Raw genomic sequence first — 14,273 nt, forward strand, 5'->3', positions numbered from 1 at the left:
TGGCTGTAAGTCGAGGACTGCCTGCGGAGGGGAGGAGAGGGCAGAGAGGATGGGGAGAGGAGGGAGGAGAGGGGAAGGGAAGGAAGAGGGAAGGGAAGTGGAGGAGAGGAGGGAAGGGGAGGGCAGAGGGGATGGGGAGAGGAGGGGATGGGGAAGGGATGAAAGGACAGGAGGAGAGGGGAGGGGAAGGGAGAGGAGAGAGAAGGGGAGAGGGGAGGGGAAGGGAAGGCCAGCAAGGCCGAATTCGATACGGGCAGTCCTTGAGTCACAACCATAACAGAACCCAAAATTTACGTCGCTAAGTGAAACGCTCGGCTTTTGCCCCCATTTCAGACTGAAGGGCTCGCTCCCTTGGCGGCCCCTCCCACAAGGTGCTCCAGAGGGGCCCCCCCCGCTCAAACAGCCCCCCCCTCGATTTGTGGACCCAAACTCTCAGGGTGACCCCCCCACCCCGGCTGTGGGCTGGCAGAGCCCGACCAGCAGCCCCCTCCCTCCCTCTGCAGGGAAACCCCCGCACACACACCCCACCCGGCGCCCACCGTGGAGGCCGTTCCCATTTCTTCACAGCTTTAATGGAAAAAGAAAAACCGTCGGCAAGGGGGGGGTCTTCTCCGGCTAGGGCTGGGGGGGGGCAGGCGCCCCACGGACAGATCCGCCCGGTCCCCGAGGGGGAGGGTCCAAGAGTCCCGGCATCGCCCCCACCCGACGTCCTTTGTCCGGTGGCTGTGGGGGGGGACGCGAGCTCCCCGTCTCGGCGCGGCCCCTGCCGTTATCTGCGGTAGGCGGCGAAGGCCATGAAGCTGAAGAGGAGGGTGAGGCCGGCCAGGCAGGTGGTGGCCGTGGCGGTGAAGGCGTGGCGGTGCTGCAGCTGGAAGTACCACAGGGCGCCCAGCATCAGCACCAGCAGCGGCAGCATCAGGCCGCCCACGTTCAGGGCCGGCCGGGCGGTCTCGGCGTTGCTCCGGGGTCCGGCGCCGGCACCCGAGGGGCCCGGCGGGGCCCGGTGCTGGGAGACGTGGCAGTGGAGGACGCTGTTGTGGGTCAGGTGCAGGGCGGCCAAGGTCTGGCCGTCGTCCCGGAGGAGCTGGCCCTGGTAGATGAGGCGCACGAGGTGCTCCTGGCCGGGGAAGTGGAGCCTAGTGGGCGAGAGAAGGAGAGAGAGGAGTGGGGGGGCGGCCCCGAGTCCCGTCCTCCCCTCCTCCCCGGCGGCCTCCTCCGCTCTGCGTGTGCCCAGGAACCCAAAACCCGGGGGGGGGGGGCAGGAGCAGCAAAAGCACCTGGTGCCCTGCGAAAGTGGCGGGGGGGGGGAGGTGGGTGAGAGCAGGAAGCGGCAGGCGGGGGGGGGGGCTCCCCTCCCCCACAGCCCCTGCCCAGGGATTGGCTCTTCTCTGCCTCCAGTGAGAGGCAGAGGAGGAAGATGATGATGATGGAGGAGGAGGAGGAGGGGGAAGACAGGAGGGAGGGGGGAAGGAGGGAGGACAAGGGGAAGGAGGGAGAGGGGGAAGGAGGAAGAGGGGAAGGGGGAGAGGGGGAAGGAGGGGGAGGGGGAACAAGGGGAAGGAAGAGGGGAAGGAGGGGGAGGGGGAAGGAGGGAGAGGGGGAAGGAGGGAGAGGGGGAAGGAGGGAGAGGGGGAAGGAGGGAGAGGGGGAAGGAGGGAGAGGGGGAAGGAGGGGGAGGGGGAACAAGGGGAAGGAAGAGGGGAAGGAGGGGGAGGGGGAAGGAGGGAGAGGGGGAAGGAGGGAGAGGGGGAAGGAGGGGGAGGGGGAAGGAGGGAGAGGGGGAAGGAGGGAGAGGGGGAAGGAGGGGGAGGGGGAACAAGGGGAAGGAAGAGGGGAAGGAGGGGGAGGGGAGGGAGAAGGAAAGGAGGAAGGAGGGGGGGAGGGGGAGGGGGAGGGGAGGAAGATGATGATGGAGGGAGGGGGGAGGGGGAGGGAGAGGAGGGGGGAGGGGGAGAGGGGGGAGAGGAGGGGAAGGAGAGGGGGAGGGGGAGGGAGGAGGGGAGGAAGATGATGATGGAGGGAGGGGGGGAGGGGGAGGAGGGAGAAGAAGGGGAGGAGGACGATGATGACGATGGAGGGGGAGGGTGAGGGTGAGGGAGGGAGGGGGAGGGGAGGAGCTACCTCTTCAGGGCGCCCACCGTGTCTCCGGGGCTCACCCGGGCCAGCCGCTCCGTCTCGTTCAGGAACTTCAGCCGGAGCAGGAAGGGGGGGGCCGGCTCCCCCGCCCCCTCCCCGGGACCCGCCCCCTCCCCGGCCACGCCCCCGGCCACGCCCCGGCCGGGCTCCGGCGGGCGGGGCGGGGGGTCGCGCGGGGAGGGCGGGGCGGCGGCGGCGGGGGTGGTCCCGGCGCGCAGGCGCGGAGCGGCCCCCTCCGCCCCGCCCCCTCCCCCGCCCGCCGCCGCCGCCGCCGCCGTGCGCGTGGAGAGCCAGGCCAGGCCCAGCAGCGCCAGCGCCAGCAGCGCCCCGAAGGCCGCCGCCACCTCGTCCCCGACGCCCTCCAGCAGCGCCATCGCCCGGCGGGGGGAGGGAGGCAGGGAGCGACGAGAGGGAGGAGAAAGAAGGGCCCGGCCGTCGCCCGCCCCGCCGCGCTTCCGCTTCCGCCCGCCGGGAGACGCGCTTCCGGGAGCGCCCCCCCTCCCCCTGCCGACGTCACTGGCGCGCCCGCGTTCCCCCTCCCACCCCTTCCCCCGCCGCGGGGCCTTGTGGGCGCTGTAGTGGCCGGGCGGCCCCGCCCAGGAAGGCGACGCGCTTCCGGGGCCCCGAGGCGGAAGCGGGTCCGCCCCCCCTCCTCTTGCTGGGGCGGGGGAGAAGAGTTGTGGGTGGAGCCAGAGGAGGAGGAGGAGGAGGAGGAGGAGGAAGGTCTGGGGATGCCCGGCCTGTCCCGGGGGTGGCCTTGAGGGTTAGGTGGAGAGAGAGAGAGAGGAAAGAGAAAGAAGGAAGGAAGGAAGAGAAGAGGAAAGAAGGATACTGTACAAATGGCTTCTGTGTCCCATTACGCTTTTCCAAGGAAGGAAAAGAGAGACTCAGAAAAGAGAAGGAAAAAAATGAAAGAGAATGAGACTAGAAAAGAAAAAAAAATAAGAATTGAGAGGAGAGAGAGAAAGAAGAAAAATGAAAGACAATGAGAAAAGGAAGAATGAGCGAGAAAAAGAAAGAAAGAAGGAAAGAGAAAGGGAAGACAGAAAGGTGAAAGAAAGATTAGAAAGAAAGAAAGAAGGAAAGGAAAGAGGGAAGACAGAAAGGGGAAAGAAAGATTCTGTACAAATGGCTCCTGTGTCCCATTACGCTTGGCCAGGAAGGAAGGAAGGAAAGGAAAAGAGAGACTCAGAAAAGAGAACAAGAAGAAAAACAATGAAAGAGAATGAGACTAGAAAAGAAAAAAAGAATAAGAATTGAGAGGAGAGAAAGAAAGAAGAAAAATGAAAGACAATGAGAAAAGGAGGAATGAGCGAGAAAAAGAAAGAAAGGAAAAGTCAGAGAGTGAGGAAAGAAAGAAGGAAAGGGAAGACAGAAAGGGGAAAAGAGAAAGAAAGAAGGAGGGAAAGGAAAGAGGGAAGACAGAAAGGGGAAAGAAGGATTCTGTACAAATGGCTTCTGTGTCCCATTACGCTTGGCCAGGAAGGAAGGAAGGAAGGGAGAGAGGGAGGAAGGAAAAGAAAATCAGAAAAGAGAACGAGAAGAAGAAAAAATGAAAGAGAATAAGACTAGAAAAGAAAAAAAAGAATAAGGAAAGAGGAGAGGAAGAAAGAAGAAAAATGAAAGACAATTGAGAAAAGGAGGAATGAGCGAGAAAAAGAAGAGAAAAAGAAAGGAAAAGTCAGAGTGAGGAAAGAAAGAAAGAAAGAAAGAAGGAAAGAGAAAGGGAAGACAGAAAGGGGAAAGAAAGAAAGAAAGAAAGAGGGAAGACAGAACGGGGAAAGAAGGATTCTGTACAAATGGCTTCTGTGTCCCATTACGCTTGGCCAGGAAGGAAGGAAGGAAGGAAGGGAGAGAATCAGAAAAGAGAAAGAGAAGAAAGAAAAGAATGAGAATGAAAAAGAATTAAGGAATGAGAGGAGAGAAAGAAAGAAAAAGGAGAGAAAAAGAATGAGAAGAGAAAAAGACAGAGAAAGAGGGAGCGAGGGAAGAAAGAAGGAAAGGAAAGGAGGATTCTGTACAAACTCCTGCTGTGTCCACTTACACAATAAGAAAGAGACAAGACAGGCAGAAGGAAAAAGGATCAGAAGAGAACGAGAAGAAAGAAAGAATGAGAGTAGAAACAAAAGAATAAGGAAGGAATGAGAATGAAAAGAGAACAAGAAAGAAGAAGGAGAAAAGGAGGGATGAGGATAAAATGCCTGAAACGGTCTAGGGCAGGCAACCTTCCAACATCATTATTACTATTATTATTATTATTATTATTATTATTATTATTATTATTATATGAGAAGAGAAAAAGAACGGAAAAGACAGTGAGGAAAGAAAGAAAAAAGGAAGGCCGCCCCCCCATCGGAGGAAGCGGAAGTTGGGGTTCACCTCCACACAGGATTTCCTGGGCCCACTTGGGGTCCACCTCCCAGTTGCAGGAAAGAGGCTGAGGTTCTGGGAAAAGGCGGGAAAAGCCGCTTCAGGCTGATGGATACGAAGGGCCGGATTTGGGCCTGACCAGTCGGGAGAAAAGGGAGGATTAAGCGGGGGGGGGACGTGACGGCAGTCTTGCAGGATTTGGGGGAGAAACCGGACAGGGACCACGTCCAGGACATCCAGTTGTCCCTACACGCTCCGAGCGGACTTCGTGCGACTGGGGAACGTGGCTGAACTTTGGCGCCAGAGGATGAGACGGCAGCCGCCTTTTCTACGGGGAATTTCGGCCAGGTTGATGATTTCAGGATATCGACAGCCGCCCGTCTCCAAGAACGCAACTGGGCGGTTGACCGCCACGTAAAACGCATAATAAGAAAACCAAAACGTGGCCAGAGCCGTACGCATCTCCCAATTTAAAAAACGCAAACAATTGGATTTACATTTGGTTAAAAAAAAAACACAAAAACACGGTAAATAAACCGGGAGAGGAACAAGCCACAATGGAGGGAAATGGACACGAATTCCGCCAAAGGGCAAACCTTCCTGATTAACCTAGAACTAAGGAGAAACTTCCTGACAGTGGGAACAATTAACCAGCGGAACCACCTGCCTCCAGAAGCGGTGAATGCTCCCAACACTGGAAGTTTTTAAGAAGAGGCCGGACAGCCTTTTGTCTGAAATGGTCTAGGCTAGGTTTCCTGCCTGAGCAGGGGGCTGGACTGGATGACCTCCGAGGTCCCTTCCAGCTCTGCGATTCTATCATTCCGTCAGGGTCTCCTGCTTGAGTAGGGGGCTGGACTAGATGACCTCCGAGGTCCCTTCCAGCTCTGCGATTCTATGATTCTATCAGGGTCTCCTGCTTGAATAGGGGGCTGGACTAGATGACCTCCGAGGTCCAGCTCTGCGATTCTATGATTCTGTCAGGGTCTCCTGCTTGAGTAGGGGGCTGGACTACATGACCTCCGAGGTCCCTTCCACACTGGAAGTTTTCAAGGAGAGACTGGACAGCCGCTTGTCCGAAATCGGGTAGGGTTTCCTGCCCGAGCAGAGGGTTCGACTGGATGACCTCCAAGTTCCCATCCACCTTCCAGACTGGACGTTTTCAAGGAGAGACTGGACAGCTTCTTGTCTAAAATGGGGTAGGGTTTCCTGTCTGAGCAGGGGGTTGGACTGGATGACCTCCAGGGACCCTTCCAACTACTACTACTACTTTTTCTTCTTGTTATTATTATTATTATTCTATCTTTTATTCATTAAACACAAACCTCAGTCAACTGAACATTCAAATTGACTGGTGCTGATGGTTGACACGGGTTGCTGCCAGCATCCTAGGTATCAACCAGGTATCTCCATTATTATTATTTTTATTATTATTATTATTATTATTATTATTATTATTATTATTATTATTATTATTATTATTCCCCAGGATTGTGAAGAGGGCCAGGCCAAGCGTGGACACAGAAGAGGCAAAGCAGCATTGTCCGCTTGGATTCCACCCCACACACACACAAAAAACAACAACCAAGAAAAGGCTCGGAGTAAATTCCTCAGGGACCATGCCGAGAGCAGAGCTGCGTCTTCCTTACTCATCTCGACTTGGCTAAACAGGCAGCTGCTGACATCTGTGGGCGACGCTAAATTATTCAGAGCGCAAAAAAATCAAAATTTAAAAAAAATGAGAAAGGCTTGGAAAAGGCCACGGCAGAACCCCCCGGGGGGACGGGATCCGCTTGACGAGGAAGAAGGATCGGCATCCTCAGGGAGCGTGCTTCAAGGAGATCCTCACGGAATTATAGAATCAGAGTTGGGAGGGAGCTCGGAGGTCATCTAGTCCAGCCCCCTGCTCAAGCAGGAGACCCTGACAGAATATAGAATCATAAGAGTTGGAAGGGACCTCGGAGGTCATCTAGTCCAGCCCCCTGCTCAAGCAGGAGACCCTGACAGAATATAGAATCATTAAGAGTTGGAAGGGACCTCGGAGGTCATCTAGTCCAGCCCCCTGCTCAAGCAAGAGACAGAATATAGAATCATAAGAGTTGGAAGGGACCTCGGAGGTCATCTAGTCCAGCCCCCTGCTCAAGCAGGAGACCCTGACAGAATATAGAATCATAAGAGTTGGAAGGGACCTCGGAGGTCATCTAGTCCAGCCCCCTGCTCAAGCAGGAGACCCTTACAGAATATAGAATCATTAAGAGTTGGAAGGGACCTCGGAGGTCATCTAGTCCAGCCCCCTGCTCAAGCAAGAGACAGAATATAGAATCATAAGAGTTGGAAGGGACCTCGGAGGTCATCTAGTCCAGCCCCCTGCTCAAGCAGGAGACCGTGACAGAATATAGAATCATAAGAGTTGGAAGGGACCTCGGAGGTCATCTAGTCCAGCCCCCTGCTCAAGCAGGAGACAGAATATAGAATCATAAGAGTTGGAAGGGACCTCGGAGGTCATCTAGTCCAGCCCCCTGCTCAAGCAGGAGACCCTTACAGCAGAGATCCCCCAACCTTTTGGGCACCAGGGACCGGTTCCGTGGAGAGGTGGTTCCGCGGACCGGAGGGGGCGTGATTTTGTGTGCAGCCTGCTGGTTTCTGCGGCCCGGTTGCTGGCATGCCACAGTCCGGTACCGATCCACGGCCCGGGGGTCGGGGACCCCTGCATTGCAGAATTAGAGAGTCACAGAGTTGGAAGGGACCTTGTAGGTCATCTGGTCCAGCCCCCTGCTCAGGCAGGAGAGGCCTACAGAATCATAGAGAGTTAGCAGGGAGAGCTTCAGGAGACCCTTACAGAATGATAGAATTGCCGAGTTGGAAGGGACCTTGGAGGTCATCTAGTCCAACCCCCTGCTCAGGCAGGAAACCCTATACCATTTCGGACAAATGGCTGTCCACTCTCTTCTTGAAAACTTCCAGTGTTGGAGCATTCACCGCTTCTGGAGGCAGGTGGTTCCACTGGTTAATTGTCCTAACTGTCAGGAAGTTTCTCCTTAGTTCCAGGTTGCTTCTCTCCTTGATGAGTTTCCATCCGTCGCTGCTTCTCCTGCCCTCAGGCGCTTTGGAGAAGAGCTTGACTCCCTCTTCTTTGGGACCGCCCCTGAGATACTGGAAGGCTGCCATCATGTCCCCCCTCGTCCTTCTCTTCCTTAAACTGGGCATTCCCAATTCCAGCAGCTGATCCTTATACGTTTTAGCCTCGAGTCCCCTGATCATAATAATTAATAATAATAATAATAATTTAATTTTTATACCACCCTTCTCCGGAAGGACTCAGGGCGGTGTACAGGGCAATACAATAAAATACAATATATAAAAATTAAAAGAAATATTAAATACAATAGCCCGATTCAATCGTCTTTGTTGCTCTCCTCTGCGCTCTTTCTAGAGTCTCAGCATCCGTTTTACATCGTGGGGACCGAAACTGGGCGCCGTATTCCAAAGTGTGGCCTTACCAAGGCCATTGTAAAGCGGTAGTAACGCTTCACGTGACCTTGATCCTCTCCCTCTGTTCATGCAGCCCGGCACCGTGTTGGCTTTTTTTTTGGCAGCTGCAGCGAGATCCCCCTCACAGTGGCTACTATTGAGCAAGGTACCTCCTATACTACACCTCTGCCTTTGGTTTTTCTTGTCCAAGTGTACAACCTTGCTTTTTTTATTTTCCACCCTTGAATTGGGTCTACCCTTCTTGGCTTCTGGCTAAGTCCCGAGAAGCCCGAAGGCCCAATTGAGGATAGTGTCCAGGCAGCTTTCTCGGCGGTGGAGCTGCTCGCCAGAGCCTTCGGAAGAGAAAACCCAGGGCGCGGCCCTCGGCCCCTGCCCCACCCCAGCCAAAGTCTAAAGCTGGGGGGGGAGCGCTGGGCTGGGTGCCTTCAGCAGGCCGCGCGCCCACGCCGGCTTGGAAAAAACACTTTTGGCCGGGCCGGAAGAGAAAAAAGCCTTTGTCCGGGAGAGAAGAAGGCTTAGGCGGAGGCCGAGAGACGCTCCGGCGGAAAAGGAATGGCGGAGGCAGGAATGTTTCGCCAGATCCTCTCAGCCGGAGTCGGTAGAGCGGAGCAAGAGGTCGACCAGGCTGAAATGGCTTGGATTGAAATTGGCTCTGATGACGGGATCTTGGCTTGTTCTCCTCCTCCTCCTCCCTTTTAGCACTGATGACGTTCCCTAGCTGGGTTACGAGACGTCTGCAAGGACACCCCCCCCCGGCTCAGAGAGCACCAGGGACCCCATAATCCTCTTTCTTTCTTTCTTTCTTCCTTTTCTTTCTTTCTTTCTCTTTCTTTCTTTCTTTCTTTCTCTTCTCCTTCTCCTTCTTCTCTTCCCTTCTAGCACTGATGATGTTCCCTAGTTGGGTCATGAAACGTCTGCAAGGAAACCCTCCAAGCTCAGAGAGCACCAGGGACCCCATAATCCTCTCTCTTTCTTTCTTTCTTCCTTTCTTTCTCTTTCTTTCTCTTCTCCTTCTCCTTCTTCTCTTCCCTTCTAGCACTGATGATGTTCCCTAGTTGGGTCATGAAACGTCTGCAAGGAAACCCCCCAGCTCAGAGAGTATCAGTGACCCTACAATCCTCTTTCTTTCTTTCTTTCTTTCTTCCTTTCTTCCTTTCTTTTTCTTTCTTTCTCTTTCTTTCTTTCTTTCTTTCTTTCTTTCTTTCTTTCTTTCTTTCTTTCTTTCTCTCTCTTCTCCTCCTTCTCCTTCTCCTTCTCCTCCTCCCTTCTAACACTGATGATGTTCCCTAGTTGGGTCATGAAACGTCTAAAAGGAAACCCCCCCGGCTCAAAGAGCACCAGGAACCCCACAGTCCTTCCTCTTCTTCTTCCTCCTCTACCATCTCCTGGAGTCCCTTTGAGCTCACACCTACTGCTTCAGGGACTCCATCCAGCCACCTCATTCTCTGTCGTCCCCTTCTTCTCTCGCCCTCAACTTTTCCCAGCCTTAGGCTCTTCTCCAGTGAGTCCTTTCTTCTCATTAGGTGGCCAAAGTATTTGAGTTTCAGCTTCAGGATCTGGCCTTCTAAAGAGCAGTCAGGGTTGATCTCCTCTAGGACTGACCGGTTTGATCGCCTTGCAGTCCGAGGGACTCACAGGAGTCTTCTCCAGCACCAGAGTTCAAAGGCCTCAATTCTTTGGCGCTCAGCCTTTCTTATGGTCCAACTTTCACTGCCATACATTGCAACTGGGAAGACCATAGCCTTGACTATGCGCACTTTGGTTGGCAGGGTGACATCTCTGCTTTTTAGTGTGCTGTCAAGATTTGCCATGGCTTTCCTCCCCAGGAGCAAGCGTCTTTTAATTTCTTGGCTACAGTCCCCATCCGCAGCGATCTTGGAGCCCAGGAAAATAAAATCTGTCACTACCTCCATTTCTTCCCCATCTATTTGCCAGGAATTGAGAGGGCCGGATGCCACCATCTTGGTTTTCTTCGTTTGCACTCTCCTTCTTCACCCGCAACGAGAGGCTCTTTAGTTCCTCTTCACTGTCTGCCATTAGCGTGGCATCATCTGCATACCTTAGGTTGTTGATATTTCTCCCGGCAATCTTTAATTCCAACTTTCGATTCGTCTGGCCCTGCCTTTCTCGTGGTGGGATCAATTTGAGACAAAACAGAAAAGGTCCAGGCGATCCTGAGTTGCATTAAGAGGGATTCCCTCAAGACCGCCCACGCGGCACTAACACCACTCGGCAAAGGCTTCGGTCGTGCAAGGGCCACCCCCACCTGATCCTGGAGCACGGAGAGTGGAGAGGAGGGAACGACGATGCAGGCTGACCCGACTACTCGGGAGGAGAGCGTCCCGCCCTCCTCCACAAGGCACACCTGGAGACTGAGACTTAAGGAGACGCTGCGGGGAGAGGGATTGGTCGGGAACAGACGCCGATTTCCTGGGGAGTTTTTGTGTGCGTTGTTGTAGCTCATCTCTTGTTCTGTGTTGTGACTTCCGCTCGGAAACCCGGAAACTCTGACCGCTGGACTGACGGGCCACGTTGCTCGGAGGTTCAAACCCCCTCGGCGTGTATTTTGGCTCCCCTTCTGAAACCGCTCGGGCAGGCCGTGTGTTTCGTCAGGTTTACGATGCGTGTGTCATTCCTGGTTATCTCCGTGGCCTTGAGTAAATTCCCCTTCTAATCAGAAAGGGCATGTGTGTGTGTGTCTCCCTTTGTTCGGAGGCCTGGAGCAATTCAAGGGCGGTTCGAATTGCCAGCTGACTGCGTCGCCTCGCTGCCATGCCCTGGGCCATCACAGGCCTCGTGAGGCCACCCCTGAAATACGGCCCCCAGTTTTCGTCCCCACCATGTAAAAAAAAGACGTTGAGACTCTGGAAAGCGGGCAGAGAAGGGGCAACAAAGACGATCAGGGGAACTGGGGGGCTAAAATGAATCAAGGAACGGTGGCTGGAATTGGGGGGTGTCTAGTTTAACGACGAGAAGGACCAGGGGGGGACATGACAGCGGCCTTCCAATGGTTGAGGGGGGGGTGTCTCACATAGAGGAACGGGGGGGGTGTCAACCTGTTCTCCAAAGGCCCGGAAGCCCAGAGAAGGAATAACGGATGGAAACGGATCAAGGAGTCAAGCGGGAAATGAGGCTGGGTTTTTCTGACCGTCGAGAACAGTCAACCAATGGAACGGGAGCTGCCAGCCAAAGTTGTGGCAGCTTCATCGCCGGAGATTTTTACGAAGAGGCCGGACTGCCATCCGTCAGAAATGGTGTAGGCTCTCCTGTTTGGGCAGGGGGGTTCGACTGGATGACCTCCAAGGTCCCTTCCAAGTCTGGGATTCTATTCTGTGCTATTCTGTTCTGTTCTGTTGTGTTCTGTTCTGTTCTATTCTATTCTATCCTAGCCTATATTTTATTCTATTCTATATTCTATTCTGTATTCTACTATTCTATTCTACTCCTATTCTATTCATTGTTCTAATCTATTCTGTATTCTATTCTATTTCTATTCTATATTTTATTCTATATTCTATTCTGTATTCTACTGTATTCTACTGCTATTCTATTGTTCTAATCTATTCTGTATCCTATTCATTGTTCTAATCTATTCTGTATTCTATTCTATTCTGTTCTATTCTATTCTATTCTAGCCTAGCCTAGCCTATATTTTATTTTATTCTATTCTATATTCTATTTTGTATTCTACTATTCTATTCTACTATTCATTGTTCTAATCTATTCTGTATTCTATTCCTATTCTATATTTTATTCTATATTCTATTCTGTATTCTACTGTATTCTACTGCTATTCTATTTATTGTTCTAATCTATTCTGTATCCTATTCATTGTTCTAATCTATTCTGTATTCTATTCTGTTCTATTCTGTTCTGTTCTATTCTAGCCTAGCCTAGCCTAGCCTATATTTTATTCTATTCTATATTCTATTTTGTATTCTACTGTATTCTACTATTCTATTCTACTCCTATTCTATTCATTGTTCTAATCTATTCTGTATTCTATTCTATTCCTATTCTATATTTTATTCTATTCTACTGTATTCTACTGCTATTCTATTTATTCTAATCTATTCTGTATCCTATTCTATTCATTGTTCTAATCTGTATTCTATTCTAATTGTTCTAATCTATTCTGTATCCTATTCTATTATTGTATTATATTCTATATTCTACTGTATATTCTATTATTGTATTATATTCTATATTCTACTGTATATTCTATTCTGTATTCTACTCTATTTTATTCATTCATTGTTCCATTCTATTCTAATCATTGTTCTAATCTATTCTATATTCTATTCTGTATTGTAGTCTATTCTACCCTACTCTAGTACTATTCTATTCATTGTTCTATTCTATATTTTATTCTATTCCATATTCTATTCTGTATTCTACTTTATTCTATTCATTCCCTATTCTGTTCTATTCATTGTTCTAATCTATTCTGTATTCTATTCTATTATTCTATTCTATATTCTATATTCTATTCATTGTTCTATTCTCTATTCTATTGTATTCTCTTCTCTTCTCTTCTGTTTCGGCTAGAAAAGGAGAAAATTGGGGCTTGGGGGGGGACCCCCACTTAAGCCTGCATCAGGTTAATTCTTCTCTGACCTCAGCCATGGTTTGCAAGCAATCCTTCTGCTTTGTTGGAGTCCAGCTGGGCGCAGCGGAAACGCCGGACTCTTCAACCCCTGGCTTGGGGGGGGGAGTGTGTGTGGGGGGTGGAAGCTGCTGGCAGATGTGACTCAGCAGTGCCAGCTGCAGACCAGAGAGGAAGGACGAAATCAGTGCCAAGGTCAGACGTGGGGAGCAGAGAGGGGCTGCCTGCCTGGCCTTAAATCCCAGGGTCTCCCCTCCTCCCTCCGGGAAAGTTCAAGGTGAAGGCGGCCCGGAATCAGAAGCGAGAGAGCTGGGAGGGACCTCGGAGGTCATCTAGACCAGCCCCCTGCTCAAGCAGGAGAACCTACGCCATTTCAGACAAGTGGCTGTCCGATCAGGAAGGAAGGAAGGAAGGAACGAAGGAGAGAAAGAAAGTGAGAAAGAAAGAAGAAAGAAAAGAAAAAGAAAGAAAGAAAGAAAAAGAAAGAAAGAAAGAAAGAAAAGAAAGAAGAAAGAAAGAAAGAAAGAAAGAAAGAAAGAAAGAAAGAAAGAAAGAAAGAAAGAAGAAAGAAAGGAGAAAGAAAGAACACCTGGGAAGGTGGATGGAGGTTTAGCTCCAGAGTTGTCAAGGTGGAGAAGATGGAAGGAAGGAAGGAAGGAAGGAAGGAAGGAGAGAGAAAGAAAGAGAGAGAGAAAGAAAGAAAGAAAGAAAGAAAGAAAGAAAGAAAGAAAGAAAGAAAGAAAGAAAGAAAGAAAGAAAGACAGACACCTGGGAAGGTGGATGGAGGTTTAGCTCCAGAGTTGTCAAGGCGGAGAAGATGGAAGGAAGGAAGGAAGGAAGGAGGGAAGGAGGGAAGGAAGGAAGAATAGAGCTGGAAGGGACCTCGGAGGTCTTCTAGTCCATCCCCCAGCTCAAGCAGGAGGCCCTCTAGAGTACCATTTTGGACAAGCGGCTGCCCACTCTCTTCTGGAAAAAACCTCCGGTGGGGGGGCAGGAGGGGGGGCAGGAGCTGGGGGGGCCCCGGGGGAGGGCTTCCCAGGGGAGGGCGGGGAGCGAGCGGGGCCAAAGCCAACCCCCCCCAGCCTTTGGCCCTCTCTCCTTCCCTCTCTGCCACTCTCCTCCTCCCCTCCCTCCTCTCCCTCCCTCTTTCCTTCTACTCTCTCTCCTCCCCTCCCTCCCTCTCTCCCACTCTTTCCTTCTCTCCCTCTCCCTCCTCTGCCACTCTCTTCTCCTCTCTCTCTCTCTCCTCCCTCTCCCTCCCTCCTCTCCCCTCTCTCTTCTCTCTCCCCTCCCCCTCCCTCCCTCCTCTCCACTCTTTCTCTCCCTCCCCCTCCCTCCCTCCTCTTCCACTCTCTCTCCCTCCCCCTCCCTCCTCCCCTCTTTCCTTCTCTCCCTCCCTCCCTCTCCCACTTTCTTTCCTTCTCTCTCCCTCCCTTTCTCTCACTCACCCTCCATCTCTCCCTCTCCTACTGTCTCCCTCTTTCCTTCTCTCTCCCTCCTTCTCCCTCCCTCCTCTCCCACTCTCTCTCCTCTCCCTCCCTCCTCTACCACTCTTTCCTTCTCTCTTCTTCTCTCCCTCTCCCTCTCTCTCCCTCCCTCCTCTCCCACTCTTTCCTTCTCTCTCTCCCTCCTTCTCCCTCCCTCCCTCTCCCACTCTCTCTCCCTCCCTCCT

At 52.3% G+C, this 14,273-nt stretch overlaps 2 protein-coding genes across 2 annotated transcripts in view; one reads left to right on the forward strand and one right to left on the reverse strand.

The window, feature by feature from the left end:
- Window positions 1–513: 513 nt before the first annotated feature.
- On the reverse strand, window positions 514–5,262 carry TMUB1 (transmembrane and ubiquitin like domain containing 1). The gene is made up of 2 exons (XM_081344081.1): window positions 2,122–5,262; window positions 514–1,136 (listed from the first exon to the last, which is right to left on the reverse strand). Exons 1-2 carry the CDS (start codon window positions 2,508–2,510, stop codon window positions 770–772), a joined length of 756 nt encoding a protein of 251 aa, XP_081200207.1. The 5' UTR covers window positions 2,511–5,262; the 3' UTR covers window positions 514–769.
- A 5,830-nt stretch (window positions 5,263–11,092) lies between these two features.
- LOC308679064 (arf-GAP with GTPase, ANK repeat and PH domain-containing protein 3-like) overlaps window positions 11,093–14,273 on the forward strand; it is a gene marked incomplete at its 5' end in the record, with an annotated part of 45,810 nt that continues 42,629 nt past the window's right edge. Inside the window, one exon of the mRNA XM_081346299.1 lies at window positions 11,093–11,251. Coding sequence (XP_081202425.1) covers window positions 11,093–11,251 — 159 coding nt within the window. The remainder of the gene's footprint in view (window positions 11,252–14,273) is intronic.

The sequence above is a fragment of the Vipera berus genome (genome assembly GCF_964194415.1).
Source record: "Vipera berus genome assembly, chromosome: Z".
Taxonomy (NCBI): domain Eukaryota; kingdom Metazoa; phylum Chordata; class Lepidosauria; order Squamata; family Viperidae; genus Vipera; species Vipera berus.

Coding starts and splice junctions, on each gene's coding strand:
- TMUB1 (XM_081344081.1), bottom strand. CDS start 2,510: ATGGCGCTGCTGGAGGGCGTCGGGGACGAGGTGGCGGCGGCCTTCGGG. Junction 1,137..2,121: donor ACGGTGGGCGCCCTGAAGAG/GTAGCTCCTCCC, acceptor CTCGCCCACTAG/GCTCCACTTCCCCGGCCAGG.